General features: G+C 36.4%; 1 protein-coding gene across 2 annotated transcripts in view; it reads left to right on the top strand.

Annotated features, from left to right (window-relative positions):
- LOC111860541 (dachshund homolog 1) overlaps positions 1-26,026 on the top strand; it is a 109,117-nt gene extending 83,091 nt beyond the window's left edge. For both annotated transcript variants that reach the window (XM_023844383.2, XM_023844456.2), the window contains 5 exons: positions 16,102-16,247; positions 17,538-17,685; positions 18,730-18,873; positions 19,389-19,457; positions 24,637-26,026. In XM_023844383.2, the coding sequence (XP_023700151.1) occupies positions 16,102-16,247; positions 17,538-17,685; positions 18,730-18,873; positions 19,389-19,457; positions 24,637-24,674 (545 nt within the window). In that variant the 3' untranslated portion in view covers positions 24,675-26,026. The remainder of the gene's footprint in view (positions 1-16,101; positions 16,248-17,537; positions 17,686-18,729; positions 18,874-19,388; positions 19,458-24,636) is intronic.
- Positions 26,027-27,705: the final 1,679 nt, after the last annotated feature.

Here is a 27,705-nt window from a genome sequence, read left to right as displayed (position 1 = left end):
GTTTGTTTATACAAATTATATTACATTTCAATGGTTTAATGATATTTCTCCACTTGTTTGAGCTTTATAGTCTTGCCGGAGCATTAAATTAATTTTATGCATTATACTTTTCAATGTAGTGGATAGTGTGAATACGCATTGTCTTGCGTTGGTCGTATCACTGCATGCAAAGCAGAAACGATGGCACCACACTGGCTATTCAGAGCTGCGTTCTGGGCAGTTTGATCTTTTTTGCTTGACTTTCATTTTTTTCTCTTTTTTGATCAAAGGCAAAATCTTGTATTAACTTGAGTAGCACTATGCTGTGTAAGCATATGGCCCACCTTGGGCTGTTTTTTTATGTTATACACCAAAGAAGGAAATCATGTACCAGTTGTATATACCAATTAAATATGTTTCGTCAGTTGCTATATTATTTATGTTTTCACATTTACTAGCATCAACCGTGAGTTTATGTGTTTAATTTTGTTTTATTTTGTGTGACTTAAGGAGTTATGGCAGTTGTTTCCTGACCCTCGATGTTTGCGAAGGGTAGAAGCCCTGTCATAGACTAATGTCTGAGGATTGACCTTTGACACTAAGCATTTCCATGACATGAAAAATGCATAAAATCAAATGATATAAGCCCAGAGCACAAGAAGACAGTTCTGTTGCAATTTATGACAAATTTTTCTTACCAGTGATAGTAATACACAATACCTAGTTATTGCCAAATTTCACTTCAGCCATATGTCCCCTCTTTTTTTAACTCAAAGACCATGATTAGACTGTTCAATAAAACATTGATTGTCCCGAAATGCTATATCTGGAGACCAAAAACACAATAAGTAATCAGAGGTGGTTCTTTTAAGTACACAAGAGACGGATGGCAGTTAAATGAGTGATGGGGTCTGGAAGCAGCACAGTCATTGAGGGAACATGTCAACTAGAATGTCTGCTGTGAATTGGGCAACATGTGTGTCCAATTATGATGGCATACAGAGCATATCAGCAGCTTCAGCTATACCGCCCATATACCGCCTTATACCACCCTATACCGCTCATATACCACCCTATACCGCCTTATACAACCCTATACTGCCCATATACCAAGAAATGAAGAAGTAAATAAGGTTATAAGGTACATTTTGGTAACTTCTGTCTTTGAGTTGAATTTGTAGGTAAGTCAGAAAAATAATAATGTGTTACATAATCATAATATTTATACAGTAATAATAAACGTATCTACATACTGTACGATATTGTACTGTAGCTCGAGGCGACAAAGCACTGAAGCCACACAACGTTTTCATGGACGTCAGTTTTGCGTGCATTTCTCATTACGAACCATTGTAGTTAAGCCAAAATTTGAATTTAATAGGCTTTATGGCAGTCCATTTGTAAGTGCGAGTTGTCCATAAGTCGTATGTTCTTAACACGGATTCTGCCTATATGTGCAGATTGTTTTTGAGTTTTGCAAATAGAGATTTTAAACAAAAAAAGGACTGGGCATTGAAAACAATGCTGTTACCTTCCATCCCTGCATCCATCCATCCATCCATCCATTATTTTCTGTAAGCAATTATCTAGTACAGGATTGTGGTAACCCTGGAGCCAATTCCAGGAAACACAGGTCACAGTGCAGGGGACACCGTGGATGGGATGCCAGTCAATCGCGAGGCACACACCGTGGCCAGTTCACCTAAGTTGCGTGTCTTCATTGATTTGCTTTTACTGTGATTAAGCATTGTGTTTAGGGTACCAACAGTGTAGTTACTAAGTGCACTTCACTCTTGGCATTTTTAGAGAATTACTTTTAAAAAAAAAAAAACCCAGGATAGCTGAACGGACAACGAATGTGTAAAAAGCTCTGTATATGCAATAAAGGCCTTGGATGGAAGGATCCGCTTTAAAAAGTAAATGACTAAATGAAACCAATGAATTATGGGTGTCACTGAGCTTACCATGTGACTTGTCTAGAACATTCTCTGATGTAGCTTTTGAACCACTGGCTATGTAGCTTTGTTACATTTTCTGACAGTTCACAAGAAAAGAAAAAGGCTGAACAGAGAAAAGGCTGAACGCTGATCAAACACAAGTGAAATGTCACATGGTAACTTTTTTTTTTTACTCCAATGTTAAAATAATAGTCTTTAATCTTTTCTGCTGAGAGCGATTCATTAGATTCAGAATTTTTGAGTATTATGGTTAATATATGTCTTTCATAATCAACAGCTCAAAACATACTCTGAAAGAAACAAGAGTATGAAAGAGTATGTTTTAATGAAGACTGGTTTTGGGAAAGGTCTAATTAAAACATGCAAAATTTCTGTTTTTAGAAGAATCAAATCCAGGATCTATGTAACAAATATTGCTGATGATGAGAGGCTCCTGGACAGCAGAATTCATTTAGATTTGGGCTTCATGAATGTTCTTGTGTCTGACACTGCCAGGTCCTAATCACATTTTACAAAAAGGATGCTTTTAGGAATGTTGAAAAGTGAGAGGTTCTTTTTAATCTTTGAAATGCCTTGAATGTGACAGAATGATTTCTCCTGCCAAGATGTAAGGGCTCTGAAAGAGGGTTAAATGTGCTGTGGTCAGCTAAGTGTTTCTGGTGTTCAGGGAGTAAATTTAATTATGTATTATCATTCTTTGGTGAAGGTGAAACTTACTTCTCCAGAAAACACTTGCCTTTTTCATGTGTTTGAGAAAACTGCTATAGGGCACTGCAACATTCGTTGTCATCAAAATGTAACAGATTTGTATCACATAAATATGATATTCTTTAAATAATGTATCAGATCTGCTATAAGTTGCCCCCTGTGCTGTTGCTATGACTGTAGGTCCAGACTGTGAGCCTCTGCTATCTTCTCACATATTTATCAAGTACTAAGACTCTGATGAATTAGCAAATTCTCCTAAAGACGTCTTTAATTGTTAGCTGTCTAGGCTTGCTAAATTCTTGTTTTGAAAGGAGGCGAATGTTAGCCACCAACCTGGTGGGTGGAATTGGTATATTTGGTGGATGGGCTGATATGTTAAACAGTGCAGTGTTGGTACCTGCCATCGACATAACATACGTATTAGGGGTGTAACGGTACACAGTATATTATTATTCAAATCGTTCGGTACGCTTCCGATGGTTCAATACGCATGAACCGTAGTATTATGATATGCTTGTCAATTTCCTATACATATCATAGGATGAATATAAGACGGTGTTTTTTCCACAAAACTGGGTTTGTCTTATTTTCGAGGTCTAGAATTTAAATCTCAATATACAACAGCAGACGGCGTAAATTATTCATAGATAAGATTTGGCATTCCAAATGTACAGGTACAGTACATACTAGGTACACTGTTCATACTAGGTACACTGTTCATACTAAATGGTATAGACAACTCAACTACAGGCTATGTAAGTCAAGTGTGGAAGTAAAATTGGACATTAGTAGGCCCAGGAGGGGAGGCATATTGGGTCTGTTATGTCTTAGGCCTTAGGCCAGAAGAGACACCTTTAATTTCAGTGTTTTTCTCTCCTAGTTTTTATACATTAGATACACAAACTAGGCCTAGTTAGTCATGCCGCAATTTTCTGAATGGAAAGTTGTTATATGGAAATATAAAGAGTTCATTGTTTAATGAAAGGGTGATGTGTTTTTATTTTCTTCTTAAATATAAAGATACGGAAACTGTACCATTACTGTGGTCCAATAGCCTTGACACATACCGAACCATTACACCCCAAATACAAACATATAATGTATGCATGTATGTAAATAAAGGGGAGTGGTAGGGTGTTACCTCACATGACCCGCCTACCTGGCCTAAGCAGTACAAATGCTTGTGGACAAGTTTGACCAGAGAGTGAAGGAAAAGTAGCCATTGAGACCTCAGTATGTATGTGGGACCTCCTTCCGTACAGCTGGAAAAGCATCCCAGGAGGCCACCTCATGAAGCTGGTGTAGAGGAGACAGTAGGGTCTGCCAGGCCCTGGAGTAATTGGGGTTAAGGGCCTTGCTCAAGGGCCCAATGGTGGGATCACTCTGCCGACTCAGCGATTTGAACTGGCAACCTTCTGAGTCCCATCCCACAGAGCTGCCCCCCCTCAACAATTTTTAAAATACTTTTTTGGTCAATACTTAATTACAAATATGTTATTTATTTTTCATGTCTTTATTCTGATATGTAGAGAATAGTACAAACATCCTTTCCATGGGTTGGTGTGTCCAAACTTTTTGACTGGGGTTGTATATGCACAAAATACTGTCCAAAAGTCTTAGGAAGTCAAAGAAAATGTTTATAGCTGTTTATCTTAGTAGTAAGTGTAAATTTGCTCAGAAAAAAAGACGAAAGGACATTATAACATGTTAAAATGTAAATTAACAGTAATACAAGAAAAAATAAACAAGAATTTTGGCTGTTCTCCAAAAAGTTACTGATATCTTTGGACAGCTAGATGAACTCCACTTTGGTTCCCAAACCTTTCGTAAGGGGTACCTCAGCCATTAAATGTATTCATTAAATTTCTCCACCAGCTCAGTTAATTAATTAACTTGATTTGTTAACTCCATGGGGTATTGATTAGCCAAACAAGGTGGGGTAGTGGTCGAGTCATGTATGTATTGGACGCTTCACTGGGGTGAAGTTAGAAGAGGTTCTGAAACGGCTAAGCTGACGCACTTTAACAGACATAATGCCATAGTTTGCCATCAACATGGATACTATTTAAACATCATTTACTGTGACTGCATAGCAGTCTGTGTGTGTGTGTGTGTGTGTGTGTGTGTGTGTTAGGTTTATATTACATTGCCCCCCACAATGTAATAAAAACCTGTTTTATTTGATGTTGTACGGATCATTTTTCAGGTACCCAGAAAGATCTGTGAATGCAATCAAAAAAGTAAAAATGCCAAAAGTTTCGTATTTTGTTTGGTTACTTATGGTTAAGGTTAGGGCCAGGTAGGGGTTAAGGTTGTCAGTTTGGGATTAGAGTTTTCCCCATAGAAATGAATGGAGAGTCCCCACAAAGATATTACAAATATGTGTGTGTGTGTGTGTGTGTGTTTTTTTCCCTAGAATTATCTTGCTTTTAATATCCTCACTTTCACCTCTACACTAATGTGAATAACACCAGGGTTAATTTGTTTCCTGTATGAAAATTAAAATGTTTGAAAGGTGCAAAGAGTAATATGAATTTTTCTTTAATATATATGTGAAGTTTTACAGCAAATGAAAAAGAAAGTAGGCATACTAAGTGTTTAGCTTTAGCATTGTGTTGTGAGACACGCAAATCTTTTCTATTGATATGATTCTCTGTAAATTCTCTAAACACTAAGCATACTGCCAGTGAGATTTCACTGGGATTTTCTTTAAGAGTTCTATATTATAATAATGTTTTACCTGTAGATTATGAATTGAATTTGTCAGTGATTATATTGTTATAATCAAATCCATACTATTTAACCCGTTACTAATTATACTGTGGCTGTTGTACATTATTTCTATGGTGATGTAGAAATACATTGGCAATGAAACATGCTTAACTCACCACTGTATGATTGTATTCAAACTAATCTATTCCAAAAGGGAATCATTTATGTATGGAAATATATTGAATTGTCCTAATCAGCAGCATGATCAATTATTTTAGTTATCTTTGAGGTCAATAGGGTATATAAGTTTCCACTAATATTACAAAACTGCAATAGCAAACTATTTATGTATTGCACAAGTAAGTGTTAAAACACCATTATTATCAGTCTGGAATTATAATTACAACAATAACCGTTAAACAGATTGGTGACAATCACAAACATTTTTCACTAACCATATTGCCAGAAAATAGGTGTTAAGATTGTGTTAGGCTTTTCTTTCTAATTTTTAGGTGTGAATTATGCTGAGCTCACAAAAAGCTTGTCCTAAAATAGACATGTTGAATACCTTTGTATAGGCTGAAAATAATATCCATGACTTCTCTTTAAATGTCTGTTATAAGAGAATTCCTATTGTAACATAGATTAATTGTTGATACAGTATGTTATGCTGAATACTCCATGAGCAAGAGTTTTTGAATATCTTTAGTACCAAGGTTAGGATCATTTATCCATGAAAACTGATTTGTTTGTTTGTTTGTTTGTTTATAGATATGGCCCATGCCTATTTTCCATTCATTTTTGTTTTTTGGTAAAGCAGTTCGAAATTCTTTTCTGAAAATGTTCTATGTTCTATGTTCTATGTTCTCCCTCCTCTTCAAAGATCTCGTACTGCTAAAGTACCTTTAAGACTCTATTTCCTAAAGGTGAGCTGAGCTGCTGCAGGTAAGGAGACAGCAGAGTAGGCACTGTGTTTCAGACATATTGGTGCTGTACCAAAATATAAAGAAATTCTCATTTGGTTGCTGTCATGAGTTAACAGCATTAACTGCAGTAGGCTGTATTAAATCATTTGTACTGCCATTTAAATTTTTAATTAGTTCTTAAAATTACGGAATCTTGTAGAATGTTGAACATCTGCCCTTCTACGTGTGCACATTGCTTGGAACACATTTTGCTGTATGTTTTTGTGACATAAAGCACTATGAAGGTAATTTGGAATTCAGTATGCAAAATAACAAATAAAATGGCAATTTGCCCAGTTGGGTGTCACTAAAGGGTGACTCTTTCTGCATTTATATGTGTTTCTTTGTTTGTTTTTTATTAACATGCCCGTTAAGTAGTTGAATTACTGTAGGACCTGATTGTATAAATTTGTTTGTGTGCAAATATTACTATTGCTGTAAGGCCATATCCTGATTGCAGATAATTATTTAATTGCTCAACTGATGTTTTACAATTTTGCCCATTTTTGAAGCTCTGTATCGTTTTGGACCAAAGAATTTGCTATAAAAAAAAAACAGTGAATATGAATGGATATGTAGCATAACAAATTGAATTTAGTACCTTTCCTAAAGGGGGCATCTGCTAAGACTTGAACCAACAGCCTCCACAATGCAAGTTCATTTCAAATCCTGAAGTGCTTCGCTAAGGGCCATATGTGTGTTGTAGGCGTTGATTTAATACTGACACAATACTAAGCATCTGATAAGAATTGTAGATTTTTTTCCTCAGGTTCGTGCACTGATTGGTTTGTATAGTGCTTTCCAGTCTTTCTAGTGGTTTAAACAGTATCACTTAAATATATGCATTGGCCTATTCATGTAATGCAGCTTGAGGACAATGTGAGTCAAACCATTCAATTTTCAGTCCGCTCTAATTTTAATGTGGCACATAGTCTTTTATATTCTTTAGCTATGAAGTAAATCATGCCTAATAAAACGGAGTATGGGTGGAGACAGAAACACTTCTTGATGAAGACTCTCAGTCCATGTCCTACTGCAGTTACCTTCCCTCTGATGTGCGAAACCTTCTGTTCACGTTTCGTTCACCTTGACTTTGCGGCAGTAGACAGGATCCTCGTTAACCCCGGCTTGTCAATTAGGTGTTAAAAAATTAATCTCTTTAACTGGAAAAAAAAAACAGGCCGGTTTTCTTCCATCTGTAAATGGAGTGTTATTAATTCTAGCAGCGCAAAGCTAGTGTTATGAATAATGTTATCAAAACAGATTTCCACAAATTTAACATTTCGCCTGGTTAAAAACCCTTAAGTATATTTATGGCTATGAACTTGGCGTGAATGGATTTGCACCAACAGGCTGTAAGGTAGAAGTCACACAGGGCTTATAAGCTTGCTGTTTTATAGTAATATCCATATTTTATATTCCCCCTTTTTTTGTTTCAAGCCTGATGAATATATGGTTTGTAATTTTGTAATTCAGTCAACAGAAGAATACTGAGTCCATTTTCCCTTTAGGATTGTAAACCAATATTCATATGTCTGACCATCCAACAGGAAGCATTAGCCGTGGTGATATCAAAAATATAAAACACGCTACATATCTGTATATGTCTCTATCATCTCTTTCTGTTCTGTATGTGTTTGGATATAAATTTCAATAGATGGGTATGTGGTATATTTAATGAATACTGAATACCAGATCCATATTTTTACAGGGTTCAGTTTTAGGGTGTGTTTCGAAGTGGCTACATTGGGAAACAAAAAATGTGTTTTATGTAGTCATCACACCCAGTCACACAATCCTCTAAACCTCAGTGGAACAGTAATGACATGCACTCTGCATTTATTACATTGGAGAAGAGGGAAACACTGACTTTCAACAAATGAACATTCTGACCTTTATGCAATAAAGATGACACGGGCGATTTAGAAATGCAAGGTATCTTGTCCTTGAATGCAAGGTGCAAGTGGTGTTCTGCGCACGAAATTGTCAGTAAGCACGTCATTCAGGTGAATTGGCTTATGGTTGTCCATTCAAGTGTCTTTCAGTGCTTTCATTTTTATTTGAAGGAAACTAAGAAACAGGAAGGATTAACTAAATAGTATCAGTATCTGTCTTTAGCATTTTTTTAATGTAATATTATTTGAAATGATTGTAAATCCAAAAGCAGATATTACACTAAAACCAAACTTCTTAATAAGCTGGGAGTGTAACACACTTTAATTTTGTTTAATTTTTCAGTTTTCCTCATTTCATTTGGCTGTTCATCACTTTTAACAATTGTAAAAATGTGTTTACTAGATACTTTGATGTGAGAGTGATGTGTATAATATGGTGCTATACTAAGCGGTCAGTATCATTGATTTGTAAATGCCTGCATGACCGGGCCGTGCATTAATACGTTCCTGTGTCCCAAACCCATCATACTTTTTGCTTCCCCTGTTCTGCTCGGATATCTGCAAGCCCTCCTGTACTCGAGAAACATGTTTCACTTTATTAGAGCAAAGCAAAAGAATCATTACAGCATTTCAAAAGTGTGCTGTGACACGCTGAACCGGTTATTAATGTAGAGGCCCTGCCACAGGGCAGTTGAAATTTAATGATATCCCACTAGAAAATATGAGCATGTCGCTCTCCAAAAAGTCATGCTAAATGTCAGCTTTTTAAGGTCCCTGGTGCTAATTTTATGCCCGTGCACAGTGATGTTTTTGAAAGCGTTTGGGGGAAACTCGGACCAGTGGCTATTCCGATTATCCATCTCACCTTCTCTCCTCGCCGCAAATGGGTTTGTGCAGCAAGCGATTTAATCTCTAAATGTAAGGAACATTAGGGGAGAAAAAAAAATAAAACCACTTTTTTTTATTTATTTATTTATTTTTTTTAAATGAAGATAAGGTAGCCCTTGTTCTGGGCCAAAGCTGCTTAACCATTTGACTTTGAGTTGGACTACTATCTGTGTAGTGTCCATAACATATGTGTTCTCCTGCTTCATATTATATTCACATTATATTACTCATTATAGCCTATAACAAAGTTTTGAAATAGAAATCATTACCCAATGTCCTTCGCAAAGAGGAATTATAAATCTTTCCCTGACTACCCTCGTGAATCCCAGCCAGCCCCTCAAACATACACAGTGTTGTAGTTAATGATATTGCCATACGTGTCTAAATTGCATTTTAAATAATACTATTGCCATACATTTAATGGGTCCATCTGAAATGCACTCTTAGGAAATTGAATTTAAACAATCATGTCATTTAAAAATAGGCGCCAAGCAGACAATAATGCTTGGAACGCTTTGACGTATGATTATCTTTTAATTCCTAAGTTATGGATCTTCTTACAGACAAATATGAGCCGTGCAACGTGGCGCTCTGCCACGGCTCGGAAAGGTCAAAAGTGCCGCATTCGAAGCCAGCGTCTTTCTCAGCGAAGTGGCAGGTCGAACGAAATTTAATTGTCTGCCGCGGGGGCCGGCCCACTTTGCCGAGAGTTAAACTGACATCCTCCAGGTTTTAACGTTCAATTCACCTGCTGGGAGAAACACAAGTTTCACAAGGGCATAGACTCCACCTGTCAATATATCACAAGGGCTGCCCGAGAACTGCCCTGTTTTCCCTCCTTTTTCTCTGTCGAGAGGCTCTAGTTCTGTCGGGAGTCCTGGCTGACTGTGTGCTGAAGGACTACAGGAGGGACCTCTATCCTACGGCTCTGGTGCCTTCAAACACGGAATCAGCCGAAAGCTCCTCTGGGACCGAGATTCAAACACGGGAACTGGAAACATATGGCATATTCTGAGCAGACAAGGTCAATTGCAGTTATTTATTGGAAGAATTTTTGCTCTTTGTCTTTTTTCCACTTTTTAACGAAAAGTGCTCCTGTCGTATAACTCTCTGAAAGTTAATTACTGCTCTTTCATTAACAGTTTGTTAACACAACATATCAGCTATTCCAGAAGGTCTGAGACCTTTTTTTTTTTTTGGTTGTCTTACTGTTGATTTCCTGTCTATATTGTAGCCGAAACCATCATACCATACAAATTTAATAATGTGTAGACTGGCGATGAGGCAAGATCCCTCCGTGTGATTTTGGCTATCTATAGTTTGTTGTCAAATCATGTCCGAACCTCCTGTTTTAGCAGCACAACACATAATAAGGACAGAGAAAATTAACTGGAAAAGCGATTTATCACAGCCAGTACACTGTCAAGGACTGAAGAAGCGGGGGGGGGGGGGGATGGGGAGGGGCATTATTTAAAAATATGGCATTTCATTCTGAACACATTGTATTTATGGTGTCCTATTTTTATTTGTGCCTCCTCTTATCTGGTAAAACAGTTGCGCGTGAAATGTTGTCTGTGGCACAGGTGACCTGAAAGGATTTCATAAGTGTTTCTCAGTGTAACACAAGGGGCTGTCACATCTGCTGCTGACAGCTCCCATGAAGGAGCATCACCTGGAAACGGGGCATTGAGTTCCACTGGCTCCATCACTTCAGTGTCTGTCATTATAATTAAGCTGAAGTCAATGATTCTGGACCAATTGTGAGAAAATACCTAAATTCACTCTAGTGTTGAGAGTCCATTCAGCAGTCAAAGAAGGTCACTCTGAAACAGCTTTTGTATAAATTAAATATTGTTAAAAATGCAAATTTATTGTGAAGTTGCACAGCCAAATTTTGAGGGTGCTAGATTTTTTTTTTATTAATGCGTACCATTATGTCAGTTCTTACATGTCGTTCATTTAATTGCTTTTTTGCTCTTGGTATCAGTATGACATTTTTATTTCGGCACGTTAAATCTCTCACTCGGTGCAGTGAGAGGAGACCATTGCTGTGTTTCAAACCCATATGACAGATTGTAATTCACATGAATGTTTTTAATCATCAACAAATCTGTGATCCGGCATCCTGTTTAGAAAAGGTGCCCTGCTGAGTTTACATCAGCCTTGTATTAAACCAGCCATTCATGATCATTGTCAAAGCAAAGTACAGGATGCAATGCACAACCTAACAAAACAATCTGCAGGTTTTTCTTTTCCTGGTGCCAACAGATTCCTGGTGTAGTTGTGATAAGTAGCAGGAGCAATCACGTAGAAAAAGGCTGGACCAACTTTCAACTCTGAAATGTTACTCAAAAATAAATGATGCTCTTTATAATGAGAGTCATGCATTTACATAACACCTTTTAGTCAAGCACCTCAAAGCTCTGTACAATGAGGCCAGGACCACATATTATTCCCTGCTAGCTTGCATCATTTATCTGGGAGACTCTGCGCTTTATTTTTTCTGCGGCCATCAGCTGTTGGTTTATACTATGACAAAGTTTTTTTTTCCTTAAAATGTATATTCCTGCAGTACTGTTCTGGAGAAGTGGTTGGAAATTGGATTTCCCCCCTGGATGGATGGATGGAATGTATTTATTTGCATATTTATTTTCTTAAGCCTATTTTTGTTAACTTGAAATATTTCAGCCTTTTTTCTGCTATTTTTTTAATAATATTCAACTTTTACCACAGATTGCCATTGCTGTGCGTCACCTGCATTTGCGAGATGTAAAGCACACTCCAATGAAATATGGACAGATGCAGTGAATTACAATAGCTCTTTGCCATCCTGATCTTAGCATGGGATTTGTCAGCAATATACACCATTGCAGTTTCAGTGCTTCAACTCAACTGCTATGACTGACTAACTTTACAAATATACCAGTATATTTTACCTAAAGAGTGATTGCACAGAACATGAATAATCTATGTTCCATTATTACAAGATCAGATTGCTGTTTACTGTGCTTAATATATCAATGACTAATGTGCTGCTTGATGAAAGATGAAAGACTTTAATATGTATATAGCTTTAAGCAGTATGTATTTATATACGCTTCCGTATGTGCGTGTGTATGTGTGCGTGTAATTTGGCGTGTTGCTCCTTTCTATAGCGCAAATCAAATAACAAGGTAGAAGCTGATAACAAAGTATAACGTTTCAGAAGCCGGAATTGTTGCTTTTTAGCGTAACATCATGGCTCCGTTCCTGTGTATCCGGCGCAATTTAATGGAGCAAAAACTCAACATGTTGTGTTATCTTAATTAATCATCTTGAGTCAACTAGACCTGCTGCTCTCACAGGATCACTACTGCATATACTCACCTCCATCAAATCCAGAAATCGCAAAAGTCTAATAGCAGTTGCCTAATATTCAACTGTTGGTTAGTTCCTGTTTCCAGGGCATTTGCAGATGCTGTAGATAATCTCTAATGTTTTTCCTCAATCTGCTCTGGAGATGGATGAAATAAATACTTTAAACTAATTAATGTAAGACCAGCTGTTACCAAGACTTGGCAACCATTAGTGAAAATTGATGGGACGAGAGGGACTGCCTGACTTGTCTTTTATTTGTGTATAATTTAGACCACTGTGTAAACAGACATAAATGCTGCATGAGACTGGATTGCACATATTGTGTAGGACGGTGTGCAATTAAGATTTCGCTTGGAGACTTTTCAATTCTCAATAACATTTAAAGGAGAAACAGAGTGAATGCAGAGGCAAATGTGTTATTGCACATTTAGGAAAATCAACTCCGTCTTAATTTTAAACAAGCACAATCGTTCTGTGTACGTGACCTGGGAGAATTTATCATTCTTCATGGGGTATTTTTTAAGAAAACGTATTAAATGGCGTGTCTTTCCGAGTTCTTCTTTCTGCCACAAGGTCTATCAATTTGTACCTGACAAAATGGCCTTCAAAAATGCTGTTTATTTAGGGCTTAAGTGGCACCACGGTGTGACAGCTTAAAGATAATGTCACCTCGCAGAGCTTTCCCGTAAGTGTGCGTAGAGTTATGATAGCCTGTGTAGCAGATGGCTGCTGCGGTCCTCACAGGAATGATGGATGGTCTATGATGTCATCACGAATTTGACAAGCGCCAATAGGTTCACAAAGGAACCGGACCTTTGAGGTTGGGCACCGGCTCCTTTGAATTCTAAATCTTGAACTGCGGTGACATCTGTTAAATGGTGAATGTGCAATTTGTATTCTTTATGATTTTGTTTAACCCTTCACCGAGCCCAGGAAGAGGCATAATGGAATTTAGTCTCTGTGGACAGGGGGATGTTATTAAAGAGTGTAGCCCGGCACTCTGGGTCAGACAGCAGCCAGCATTCAGCTCTCGCACACAATGCTTAGAGATTATAAGAGCCTGTTCCACCTCTTAGCCATTAAGAATGCAGGCAAATTCAAGGTCCAATAGAGTGGAAAATATATCATAATATCGATGATGAACTGGAAGGCATTACCTTAAAAGGGTCAATTTAACTGAAGATTTCACTTAGGGTAACCTAAGCCATTTTTCTATGGATTGTTTCACATGGATTTCATAGTGTTATAGTCATGGTGCTGGATTATTGTATCCAAAGTTCATCAAAAATATATATATTATATGTATATACACTAGTACATACACAGATACACCCACACACATACATACATACATACATACATACATACATACATACATAGGTATATGTTACATACATACATAGGTTTATGTTACATTGTAGGGACCTGACGTCCCCGCAATATGATAAAAACCTGTCATTCTGACATTGTGGGGACCATTTTTTCAGTCCTCATAAGGATAACCTGAAGTACAAATCTATACAAAATCTCTATACACGTATATGTTTGGTTACTTATGGTTAAAGTTAGGGTTGGGTAGGGGTTAGGATTATCATAGTTAGGATTAGGGTTCCCACAGAAACGAATGGCGAGTCCCCACAATGATAGGAATATATATGTTTGTGTTTGTGTTTGTGTATTTTATAACCAGTATGTCATGGAGCATTATTTATCATTTTTGCAATGTTTATTTGTTCTAACAATCCCTTACCACCAGAAGCATATATTATTGCAGTTGTAGCAACAGACAGCTGGCATAGAGATTGACAGCGGATTTTTTGTGCAGAATTTACCAGAAAATCCTCACGAGCTCAGTAGTCACTGACTGCAGTGCTCTCCTTCGCTCTAGCAGTAATGTATTGCAGTTATCCTGTGCTTTGCTGTCAAAGAAAATGTAACGGCAGAAGCTGCTTAAGAGGACCGTCTGCTGTAAAGGAGTGTAGTATCCGGGCGGTATTTCCATATCACTTCAAAGACGTGTGCGTTAATCATGTTACGGCTGGGCTCTAAGCCATGTCTGCCCCGGAGATTGAGCTGTGCTTTGAAACTTGATGCACTTGAGATAAAATGATAGAAATGTAAAGCTGTTTATTCAGCACCACCAGGTGGCATGTTCTGTGTGTCACTGTAAGGGAAAAATACAACACAGCATTTTAACGTGCCGTTCATAGTATATTATTTCATATTATTAAGTATACTCTGAAAAAAAATGAAAATAATTTAAAACTAATTTATATCCTGTCCAGGGTGTACCCCAGCCTTGTGCAATGATCTGCTTTGGATAGTCTCCAGACCTCTGTATGATCCTGAATAGAATGGTTTGAACATGGATGGATGGAAAAATTGATTCATGTAGTTTTTTGTTTTGTTTTTTTTTTAAAAAGAAGAAAAATACATAGTTGATCTGCCTGCTTATGCCTGAATTTTCTGATTGACAAAAAATGTTATTTGTGTTATTATTACGCAAACAGTGATAGGAGTCATCGCAAATGTTAAAAATAATTTGTGCTGATCTCTTAGCTTACGCGAGAGATGCCGAGTATGGTTTTCGTGAGCCAGCGTTGTCTTTAGATTAAAATATGATTGCCCAAAACAGTTTGGCCACAGTCCCAGCGGAGCCGTTGCAATATTGAAACGAGGTAAACGAGGACTCATCGCCCTGTGCCATATGGCCTTTGTTGAGGAGCCAGGACCCTCACTAGTGTCAGCCTGCCACAGGCGTCTGGATGAAGAAGAGAAAACAAACACGGCATATGGATTGGGTGGGGTGAGCGAGAGCTACACGCATCTATTTACTGTGGGCAACCTTTTAGGCGGGGGGAAGATGTACAGGACATACTAATGCAAAATTGCAAGAAGCGAGGTTTTATTAGTTGATGTGTTGATGTGATTGGATGATTCCAGCCGTGAATGAAAGCCTTACTGTACCATAGCATCAACGATCTAGATTCTTGCAGAACTTGGAAGAGATGAGCTGTTGATCATTTTTGGCGTACTTTGCACGTACGAAATCAACAAAATAATATACAGCATAAATACAGATTTCACCTTCGCAAAGCCTTGGTTTTATGGTGTTTAAGTTGAAATAACATTTAAAGCATTTTACACATATATTGAATGTATGGAAAAACACATATTTTGCACTTGCGTTGCTATCGTTGCTCAGCAGAGACTTTTATAAGTTGTTAATTTAGGTTGACTCATTTATTCAAGTACATGGTGCTTCATTGTAGAAATTCAGTTTGCACACCTTGCTTAAATGTCGTATAGCAGGACATCTCCATACGCTGGCACATTTTTTTGTTAATAGACTAGGTCACACTTTACTTTGGTGGGTACAAATAACTTACTCAGTTACTACTCAAGTACAACTAATATAGTTCCTGCATGAAATACATGAACTGCATGATTAATTACTGATGAACCAATATAGGATCAGTACATAACTCACATTTAGTTACTGGTTAATTGATGCATTAAATATTGCTACATTTTTTTGTGCCCCCTCAAGTAGAGTGTTACCAAAGACTCTTTATGACTGTGCTGTTTGATATTGTCATTGTTCACTTTCTCATTGCTGCTCTTTGTATCTTTGTCCAGATGAGACTCTGCTCTGCACTCCTACAGCGAGAGACGGCTACGAGAGGCTGCCCCTGGGTGGACAGACCCTCCCTCCTGGGTTTCCTTCACCATTTCTCTTCCCTGATGGTCTATCGTCAATAGAGACCCTACTGACAAACATACAGGTGTGCTTCCATGTCAGTCCCTCCCGCCTTTCCTCTGTAGCCACACTTCCATAAGAGGTGTGTTCGTGTGTTAAGCCCATCAAAACACAGAGAAAAAAAAAACAGATGTCACTCCTGAATGATGCATCTGTGGTTCCCAGCATAATGGCCTGTTTGCTTTTTATGGAATCATGGCTACAATGTTTAACAATTTCCATTGAACTGGGGAGGGAGAACGGTTCTTTTCTGTGTGTTGACAAACATAAAGTAGACAAGGAGTATTATTCAATTACTGTCCATTATGAAGTGCTTCAGCAAAACATTAGTGGCAACAAGCAAAGAACAAAGATGGTGTGATCCATAATGGAAGTCAATGACCAGGCAATGACAGATGGAGAGATGGAACGACAGGTGAAACAGCAAATGCAACAGAAAAAGAAAATGTCAGCAAAAGACAAATTCTAGTCAACAACAAAGGCATTAACCTGCAGTAACGCCTTGAATATCTCTGGCCACTTTTATTTATGATACGAACATCACAATGCTGTGGTCTCTCACTGAGCTTCACTGGGGACGCCGCACAGCCTTGTGGGATATGTACTCCCCCATGTAAGTAAGTCATCTGTTTTAATGATTGCTGGGTGCATTTTTATGGAACGTCCTAGCACAAGTCAACAAAAGCAAACCAAGCAGAAAATTGAGATAAGGCAACTTCAGTTGAAATGGGGTCAAGAAAATGAACAATTAATAAGATATAGCCTAATTCATTTGGTCTGATTGCATGTGTGTTAGGACTAATTGTTTCGATTTGGTCACAGAATGTAGCATTTAATCATGTAAAACATATTTCTCTTTGTAGTGCTTTTATAACAATTTATTCACTGTAATAAATCTTTAATAAACAATTATGATGGGTCATAGTTTTTATTCTCTGTGACCAAAGAAGTTATTCTCATAATTACCTGTCTCTTTGTAAATAGTTTCACTGCAGCAATATACTATTATTTATTTAATATTTAAAATAAGTTTTATTTCAAAGAAAATGTTTTGCTTGTAAGTTCTTCAAATTCATATGTCCATGTCATCTTTCATCTACTGTTTATAAATATATTACAAGTGCTCCATGCAGCCACTGTGAGATGATGAATTAACATTCCCTGCCATTCTCTTCCATTGTGCCCTACCCTCATTAAACTGTGCCTGTTGTCTTTTTCATTACGCGCAAATGATATGGTGAACAGTAATAGCTTGCTATGAGGCCTTGTTTTGTTTATCTGTAGTACTCCCTGTCCTGATTAAAAACGTCTGCAGGGCCTCCTGAAGGTTGCCATCGACAACGCCCGTGCACAAGAGAAGCAGGTGCAGCTGGAGAAGACCGAGCTGAAGATGGAGCTCTTCCGTGAGCGGGAACTGAGGGAGACACTGGAGAAGCAGTTGGCGATGGAACAGAAAAACAGAGGTACCCGTCTATGCAGGAAGGCTGCCACGTGCTGGACTCCAGACTCACCAGATTTCATCAGAGCATGAGTGCGCAGAATGCTGAAGTCCAGCTCTGCAGGAGAAAACAACTTCCTAATGCATGTATCAGAAAAATAACATTTAAAAAGAAAGGAAACATAAATTAGTCTATAGCTGGTATATCTCTCTAGAACATATTATACAGGGCAATAAAAAATCAGCACAATAATCAGATACATAATAAATGTACTTATTACAAATTAAACTATTTGAATTACAAATTTAAACGGCCTGTTTTTATATAATGCCATAGCTTGCAGTTATGAATTTAGCTTTATTCACTGCTTTTGAAAGAACAGTTATTCAGGCTCACAGTTATAATTATAAGTACATATTAAGATATCAGTAGAAATGATTTATTTAACTTTTATAAATAAGAATTGCAAAATGTAACTTCATATCCCCATATCCCATGCATCTGAAGTATATAATTAATCAAATAGCATTAATAAGCCAATTTCTCAAAAGTGTCTTTATAATTGGGAATATTTTCACTAAGCGCCTCTAGTAATTTTCTACGTAATATATAGATATGGAAAAAGAAATATCTTTTGCGCAGTGGCATGCTAGCCTGGGTTAATCTGGGTTATAGTGCATTCCTTTTTCCTTTGTAAAGGGCGATAAACTGGTTGACCTCAGCCTTTGTGGGTCAACAGGGACCCATTTGGAAATGCAAGAGGATCTTTGTCTAGATTAAAAAACTGGGCATGCATGATTTGTAAAGGCCTTTATACGATTATCCAACTTTATAAGGGGAAGCTAGTTTATTTTACAGATGCCCATGGTAAATTTTTAATGGTAGTTGCCACTGTATTATTTTTATATTGAAGCTAGTGTAAAGATCTGATCACTTAAAATGCCATGGAACAAACTGATTGAAAAAAGGATTGTTACGTTACGTAAGCTTTGACGATAAGAGTCTAATGCTGTTTAAATGACATTTTGTCCGACATACTGCTTTCTTTTTTTTCCCCCCGCTCCTTAGCAATTATCCAGAAGAGGTTAAAGAAGGAGAAGAAAGCAAAAAGGAAACTGCAGGAGGCTCTAGAGTATGAATCGAAACGGCGGGAGCAGGCTGAGCAAACACTGAAGCAGACGTCGTCCACAGAAAGTCTCCGAACGCTTAATGGTTTGTCTTCAGTCTGTTTCAATTCACATGAAAGGTTTCATTTATAATGCTCCAATGATCATCTCTACACATTTTTGTAGAGGACTTTCGCTTGTATAATTCTTGTTTTTTTTTTTAAATTGCAGCGCGTTGTAAAGAGTTTAGTTGGTTTGAAAACCAAGCATATTAGTATGTATTGATGCCCAGTAAGCAAAAGTAAATTCTGACAGTTATCAGGCGTTAAACATAAAGACAGTGGAAAAACAAGTTGTCATGACAGTTAAGCATTCAACAAAATTTCCTTTATGAATACCAAACTATTGCAATATTTAAATGTTGTATCATTGTAAATATATTTAATTTTTGTTTGTATTGTGTTTATCTTGCATAACGTAAAGTATTTCTGACAAGTTCAGAACAAGGATTCATCTAGATATCTATACATCACTTGGCAGTATTACATGCTCTGTTGGTAATTTTAATGCCTTTTTCTTGATTGTTGGTGTTTAATTGTCACTATTCTTTCATATTCCTAGAGTCATTGACCCAGGAGATTGAGACTGACCGCAGTAGTGGCAGAACAGATTCTGAAAGAACAATACAAGGTACAATGAATAAGATGGTAATACAAATACTCCTAGCTAAATTATATGGAGTTTAGTATAACTTAACCTGGTGCAAAAATCTAACCCTTTAGGGCATCATTCCTATGTTAAGAACTGTATGTTAAATAAAGAGTAGTTTTAATACATCAGTATACCATTTCACAGTGATTTTATAAAATAAATTCAGAATCTGATTAGTTTTTGTAAGCAGTATTGTATACTGTGACCCATGGTCGATGTTAAATCCTCTGTGTTACATAAACTGTGCCAAATATCCCTGAGAAATCCACATAGATTCTATTCTAAAGTATTCTGAGTATCATCTAATCAATTAGCCTCCAAAACTTTCAGCTGTATTAAAAAAATATCGTGCAGGACAAAGAAGTGGTCATTTTAAATATGCAAAACTTGTATGACTTTTTTGTGTATCTGAGTGCAGCATCCTTTGCCTTTGATCATCAGTTCCTCAAGTGCATTTCCTGAAGGATTGGTTACTAGTGGTGTTTCCTTAGCAGTCAGGTCGAAATGAAGAAATTACAGCAGTTGCAAGGATATGTAACACGCCATTGAACATTACACTAAGACATACTATTTTCCATTCTATGACTTTGAATGAATTGTTATTCATGATTTCAACTCATCATTTATATTAAGCACCAGTAGGAAGACTCACACTCCGGGAAATTCCATAACTATGACCAGAAGGGCTTTTCAGGGAGCATGACTTCTATTCCTAGTATATTTTGTTTGTGAACCTACAGAAATACTGCTGTTCCAAAAGATAAAAACCATTCGTCCATCGATTTCTCATAGCTACTTACCCACTGCAGTCACGGCTAGGCTAGAGCCTTTGGGAATTCAGGATACAGTCCACTGTACTCAGCATATACATTTCTTGGTGCAGGTACCAGTTTATCCAGGGCATTCTGAAACATCTCGTTTGCTTACTGTATGCTGTAAAGAATCTATTTTATTTTTATCTGATCGTGAACAAATGGTGATTATAGCGTCTTCAGCAACAAGATAATCTGAAAATGGGATTTTTTTGGCTCCTTTGAACCTTCTGGCTTTACAATTTAATCTATTAGTGTAAATATCTTGTTTGTTGGTGTTATTATTTAAATTTGTGCTATACAGCTATTCTTCTGGTGCTGCAATGTGATAAAAAGCCATTTAGATTTTTAATTCAGTCTGAATATGGAATTTATATATATGGAAATAATATAATTAACTGTAATGTGATTACGTACTGCTTTGCCACCAGCATAAAATGACATTTGAACTGTAGGAATTACATTTGTCATTAGTGGTCTATTAAACAGAATTAAATGGGACATTATCTTGTGCAGGGTGCACCCCTGTCTTGTGATGTGGCACAGGGCAGTGGTACACCCCTACTCTATACATTTGGAAGATGGGGAGAGGGGATGAATGGAACATCCGTAAAATAAACAGCAGGATTGAGTGAACAAAAGTCTTGTTTATGAGGGACAGGGGATTTTGCTTTCAAAGTGTCAGAATGGAAGGAAAATGTGTGAAAACAAATTTAGCAGATAAATCTCATGAGACAAGGTATCTTCTCACACCTTTTAAACTAGATGAACTCCTTAAATTGAAACCAAACCTTCATTAAAAGAAAAAAAAAACTATGACCTGAACAATAGAATGTTGTTTGTTGTTTCTAAATCTACCAATTGATAATAAATCAAACAAATTTTCTATGTGTTTTAGTTTGAGGCTGAGAAATTTGAGGTTAATACAATTAGTGGTACGCTTATTTTGTAATCCATTAAATATATGTTGTCTTTGCACAATTACTGGCAATTTTCTTCACCTTGAAGCCTCTTTTCTTCCAATCACTAAGATTGAAAAGTAACATGTTAGTTATATTGCAAGTAATTAAGTTGAATAATGCTAGAGAATAGTGCTCATGCCGCTAAATCTTTCTTAAGCACTTTACCACAGCTATGTTATAGAAGGTGCAATATAAAATAAATTGAACTGAATAGAATTATAGAAGAGTTATAATCCCATGTTTGCTTTTCTTCTCCTCCTTTGAATATTATTCATTAATGAAGTCTCACATATCACTGGCTTTCTGGGAACATAGGAAATGTAACCAGAGATAAATGAGAAGATTTAATACATAATAAAATACTGCAGGAAACTAATAGTAACTGAAGGCGATTGAAGGTGCTGTTACAGTACTTGTGTTACATAGTGGCACCGTTACAAACCACAGACAACAACCAGTTGGATTCTGCTAATGAATTAAACCAAAATGTATGGAGACTAGTCTATCACCACATGAGAGATCATATGTCACAGATTTTATACTTCATAGTTCGGTGATATCTAATGCTCATCTGCTCACTTGTGAAGCTTGTGTGTGTGTGTGTGTGTGTGTGTGTGTGTGTGTGTGTGCGTGTTAGGTTCATATTACATTGTCCCCCACATTATTTGATGTTGTGGGGACCATTTTTGTGTGTATGGATTAGGTTTATATTACATTGTGGGGACCAAATGTCACCCACAAATATCTGTGAATGCAAGGGGTTAAGGTCATCATGTTTTGATTAGTTTTCCCCATAATGATGAATGGAGAGTCCCCACAATGATATAATTACACACCTCTGTGTGTGTGTGTGTGTGTGTGTGTGTGTGTGTGTGTGTGTGTGTGTATATATATATATATATATATATATATATATATATTATATATATATATATATATATATATATATATATATTTATATATATATACACAATGTTTGTGTTGTGTTACACTTTTTAATATAAACAATATTAAACAAGTCTGTGTTTGTTAATGGCATTTCTAAGGTTTGAAATCGGTCCAAAAATGAGCACCATGTTTCTGGGATTGCTGTAATTCTTGGAGATACAAAACTGTGCTGAAATATCCTGGTATCTCTTGGACTTGACAGTACATATGTTTCCGAAGTTTACACAACCCTGTTAAAGGAGATAAGTTCTTTGTGGCAAGATTAAGCATCAAAACAGTTAACGTAAAATTAAAATTAAATGAATGAATCTCAGTGAAGCAAAAAAGCAGTAATTAATGGTTCCCTTAATTGTCTTCATAAAATATTTGCATGGGCATAATTTGCATAATTTACATGTATTAATTAATCTTTCAAAAGAATTTTATGCTGAGAGAAGCCAAAAATTCCCTTTGTTTTATTTAGCATCTAATGAAATATTTATTTTCTTTAATGAACTTTTCATCTTGATTTAAATTTAAAAATGCTAAAGTTTTAACATATTTTAATGAGAGGTTTCTTTTGTAAAAACCATGTAACAAACAGACATGTTTTAGATCTAGTAAATCAATGTCATAGATTTCACACATCAAATAGTTCTTCACTTTATCATGTAAGTATAGCGCTGTAACTGTGACATTACTTGGAATTGTCACATGTCATCATGCCATCCATGCAAAGGATACATCTGAATATTTACTGAAGCATTTTTTGTACATGTGTCAAAGTACAATCTACGTAGCTTAAAATTTATATAAAAAGTGTAGATCAAACCAAAGTTTGGTAGTATAAGGACTGATATGCTTCTATTGTGACACAGTGTTTATGGGAAAGACCTACTGTTCAGCTTGAATCAGTGAGGCTTTCATTGCAGCTGAAAACAGTGCAGTGGTTTACGCACAATTACACAACTGAAAGTTGCTCAGTTACTCCAGTATGTATTTAACAGTCAGTCCAAGCTGTACCATGTTTTGGGTAATTACACAAGTGAAATCTGTGCTGCAATGTTTTGTGTATAATTACACAGGTAAAGGCAATGCAGTTATCCTGGTTTATATTTAACAGTCAACCAAAGCTTCATTTAGTTTCATTCTGTAATATTCTATGGCACTGCCTGAATAAGAATGTCAGAGAGAGATCCCATGGAGACTTAGGCCTGCTTGAATTAATTACACCCACTATTTATCTTTTCCTTCTATGGCATTTATTCTCTTCAAAGAGCACACACCACAATAAAACAGTACCTACTTGAAGTTCAGAGGACTGCTAAGTAAAATAAACAGCAAATTGCGAACAATGGAGTAATTCTTCTCAAATTCCAAAAATATCAGTACGAAGAATGAAATAAACTAGCTAAATAAAACATTAAGAAATTTTTCAGCGCTCAATATATGTCTAATGCCGGTCTTTAGTTGTTCTTGCAAACCGTAATTTATGAAACCAGCTGTGAGCCAGACGCACGTTTACAGCCTCAGCATATATTTATTTTAGTTTATTTTTCAAGTTTTATCAACAGGACAATGTTCCCAGCTTTTTATCGTCTGCATTTCCTGTTTAAATTCAATTGTTTATATAGAGCAGTAGCACTTAGAGGCCACACTGCTGCATTCTTTCACAGAGGAAATGTAAGGGTAGTAAATGTCAAGCGAATTTTAAGCCTAGGGGGGCGGGGAGGGGGGGTTGAAAATGGAACAAGGTCATTATATTATAGGTGTCTTTGAAGAGAAGAACTGCACTCTTTCCGTGCAGGAAATTAAATTTATTAAGTGTTTTCCCATCATGATTGCATGGCTAAACACCTGTAAAATAGGATATAGGTTAAACGTTTTAGTCACATGTGTCAAGATGTGTCATGTATGCACTGTTGTCATTAGTGTAAGATGATATGCACGTGTATAGTATCCGTATGCCTCAGCATTCTTTTACAGCCTAAAAACGTCTTTTTCCGTTTAGTTTATAAGGCCTTTTCAGCTGACATCAGGGTGACTGGGTAGTGCTGTTGTCTCACATCTCAGGAATTGGAAGGTTTTTTGTGTGTAGTTCACATATCGTACACTAAGTCATACACTTCGGTTTATTGGTGTTATTAAATCACCTGTAGTGTCTGTTTGTATGTATTCTGTGATGGACTGGTATCTGTCCAGAGTGTCCCCTGTCCAGGGACCTTGTCCAATTTAAATTGGAAGATGAATATTGCATCCATATTCATATATTTTCTGCTTAATCTTTTGATCTTAAAACCGACTGTTCCAAAAATTTTGTTTTGACAGTTATATGCCAGTTTTATGACTACTTTGTTCTTAGCAAAATCTGTATAACCGTGCAAATACACAAAAAAATGTACTGCGGCTGTTTCCCATGCATGCTAACCCTTTTCTTCGCTTTTCGCTGTCTTACAGATGGAAGACTTTTTCTGAAAACCACAGTGATGTACTGATGGCACGGCGATGGAAGCCGTAGGAAGGTGTCCAACAGCTCGTACCAGGCAGCAGCTGTGAAAGCGGCCTACACAGCTGCTAGCAGTGTCTGTGCATGACTGTAAGCTAAAGGAAAACTGTGTAAATGTAGAAATAGAACCTCTTTTCCAACAGATACAAGCATCACATAGTTGCAAGACCAGAACTGCCGTAAACTGTATGTCCTGTGACATATTCTTCAAATTGCAAGGATAAAATCCCATTGAGCACAGAAGAATCAAGCATCAGGAGTGGTAATATCAAACTGACCCACAGCACTGAAGATTTTATACTGTATTTAAACCAGCAAGAAAGCTTTGAAACGGGAATCTAGTTCAGGTTTTTCTCTTTTTTTTTTTTTTTGAATATTCATAGGAAACTTTAGTTCATTTCAATTCCAAAATATTTTTCAAAAATCAGTAGCTGGGAGAAGGCATCGGAAATGTGAATTTAATGATATACAGATGAAGACAGGTCTAGTAGCTGATTTTGTTTGTCGTTTGAAGTTTCTAAACCGGGATAAATTCATATTGTGTTTTCATTTCAACATTTTTGTACAGATCAAGTTGGCTCGCTCAAAAAATTTTACGAAGTAAGATGGTATGTGTATATACTGTTAAGAAGATGCTATTGTGTATGCAGTAGGAATATTAGAAAACCAATACAAACATTTATAATGAATTTCTAGTATTGTTTATTTTATCCTTTGTTAAGCCACTTTTCTTTCAGATAGCTGCCATTTTAGTAAAAACGCATGCAGGCATGTAAATGTTTGTCTTGAAGTTATGCTATTTAATAAATTCTATTTTTTGCTTAAAATATACTTAGGGAGTGACTCAATCAATGTTAGTTTCTCTAACAAGTGTAAGTCTTTTTGATTATATGTATTGCTTTGATTTAATGGACTTGGTAAACTCCCTCCTAGCCATTTTGTATTTATTTAATTTTTTATTATATGAATTTGTAAGCGTAATTTTCATCAAGTTACAAGTTTTCCCCCTTTACATTCGAAACTAATGGAGTTTTTTTTTGTCGATGATGGAATACACAGCTATGGAAATCTAATTTCCACATGAAAATTACTTTTGATTGATTGAATAATTCAATCAGAGCTCAAAGTGGTTTGGCCTTAAATGCAAACACCATTACTTAATTACCGGAAGAAGAAAAAAAATTAAATGTTGGCTGTTTGTTTAGCTAAGACAAAGAAAAAGTCTCAATTAAGGCCAAACACTCCAATGAGCTGAGATAACCTATCTGTCTTCATTTCTAATTTTTATGTGTGAATTATTATGTAAGTCTCTCTTTTTGGAATAAAAGCATCCCATATTTACATTCTGTACTGATAACTGGAATTATGGCAAGTGATGCTATTCCATCCCATGTGTAATGAGTCAACTATGTGTTTTCTTGAATACATTGAAGACATCGGTTGAAATGCGGAATGAATAGAACTGCAACTCAGACTTTGGCGATCACTATGGTATTCATTGTCCCGATGCTGAATTTGAGCACAAGGCTAAATTTGAATGCATGTTGTAATGATTTTACCTCTTTCCTTGAAACTTTAAGGCTAGGTGAGGGAGACCTGTGTTGTGATGGAGCACAGACTGGTAGTAAATAAACACAATGGCCAGGTTTTACAGCACCCTATATAAGTAACAGTGAGTCACTTCTGGCAACAGCAACTGAGTTCACACTATTTCAGCAATGACTTAAATCTCCTACTGTCACTGCTGTTTAAAGCACATTGAGGGGACATTATAATTCTATAACAGCATATATATATATATATATGTGTGTGTGTGTGTTTGTATATGTATATATATATGTGTGTATATATATCTATATATGTGTATATATATATATATATATATGCTGTTATAGAACATATATATATATATATATATACACACAGAAAAACTGCTAAATGAAAACTGCTCTTTCCATTTTTAACCAATACTACATATATATCGCTGCAGTATGTGTATGATTTTCTTAACAGCTTTTAATTTATCCTATCTGTATTACTGATAAAGTCTGTTTCATATCACTACTGCTTATATTGCTGTAAAGTTCAGCACACTGTACTTTCCTTGACCTGCAAGGTACACAGTAAAATCTGCAGCATTTAAACAAACTCCAAAGAGTTCGCTCAAATTGCCCTGATTGGCCTTGAGTACATTCTCTATTCTCACGGTTTATTTAACTATGTAAAAGAGGAAAATTCAGTTAGGATGCCGCAGTCTGGGAATCGCTGATTTAGAACAGAATGTACAGCTCCATGCCTTTACCTCAGTTATAACAAACAATCTTATTTTTGAACTCATTTGAAGTTCATTTTGCATATCAGAATTATTTACTTACTTTTTCTGTACCACCAGCTGTATATTATGCAACACGGACAGGACAGAAATTGCCTTACGACTGTCTCAACTTCTGCTTTTTCCTGGTATAGTTCTACACTGACGTGTTGCATTGTCAAATTTGTGTAACATAGTTCGGCACAAGGTTTTGCTAAAAGAAAGCAAAAATATTAGCCAATTTCATGTCTAGTTTGTGAAAAGGCAACACAACATGTTTTTCAAAGTTTTACTCCTCAAAGATTAAATGAGCTTTCAGAAGTAATTAGAACTTCACCCAAAAAGCAGAATGTAGCCACGCTGAATGCTTTCATTATACGTTGATTTCTTGATATCTTAATCCACTGTAGCCCATATTTCACATTATCTGCATCAATACTATGTGTTCTCTATAGTATCCTTTGTCCTGTAGACATAAGTCTGACATTTTTAAACACTATGGGCAGCTATTTTTATGAGTATAATTTAAATTATTATTTCATCACAGTTTGTGGTCTTTGAAGTTTAAAAATATCCATGGTTTAAATTCAGCTGTCAATCTAATGTTAACAAGGGGTTTATAGTTATAATTTCTGAAATATTTTGTAAGTATGATATATATATATATATATATATATATATATATATATATATATATATATATATATAT

The sequence above is a fragment of the Paramormyrops kingsleyae genome, chromosome 1 (assembly GCF_048594095.1).
Source record: "Paramormyrops kingsleyae isolate MSU_618 chromosome 1, PKINGS_0.4, whole genome shotgun sequence".
Lineage (NCBI taxonomy): Eukaryota > Metazoa > Chordata > Actinopteri > Osteoglossiformes > Mormyridae > Paramormyrops > Paramormyrops kingsleyae.
The sequence above is the reverse complement of the archived record's forward strand: the minus strand, read 5'-3'. Positions and strand labels throughout refer to the sequence as shown.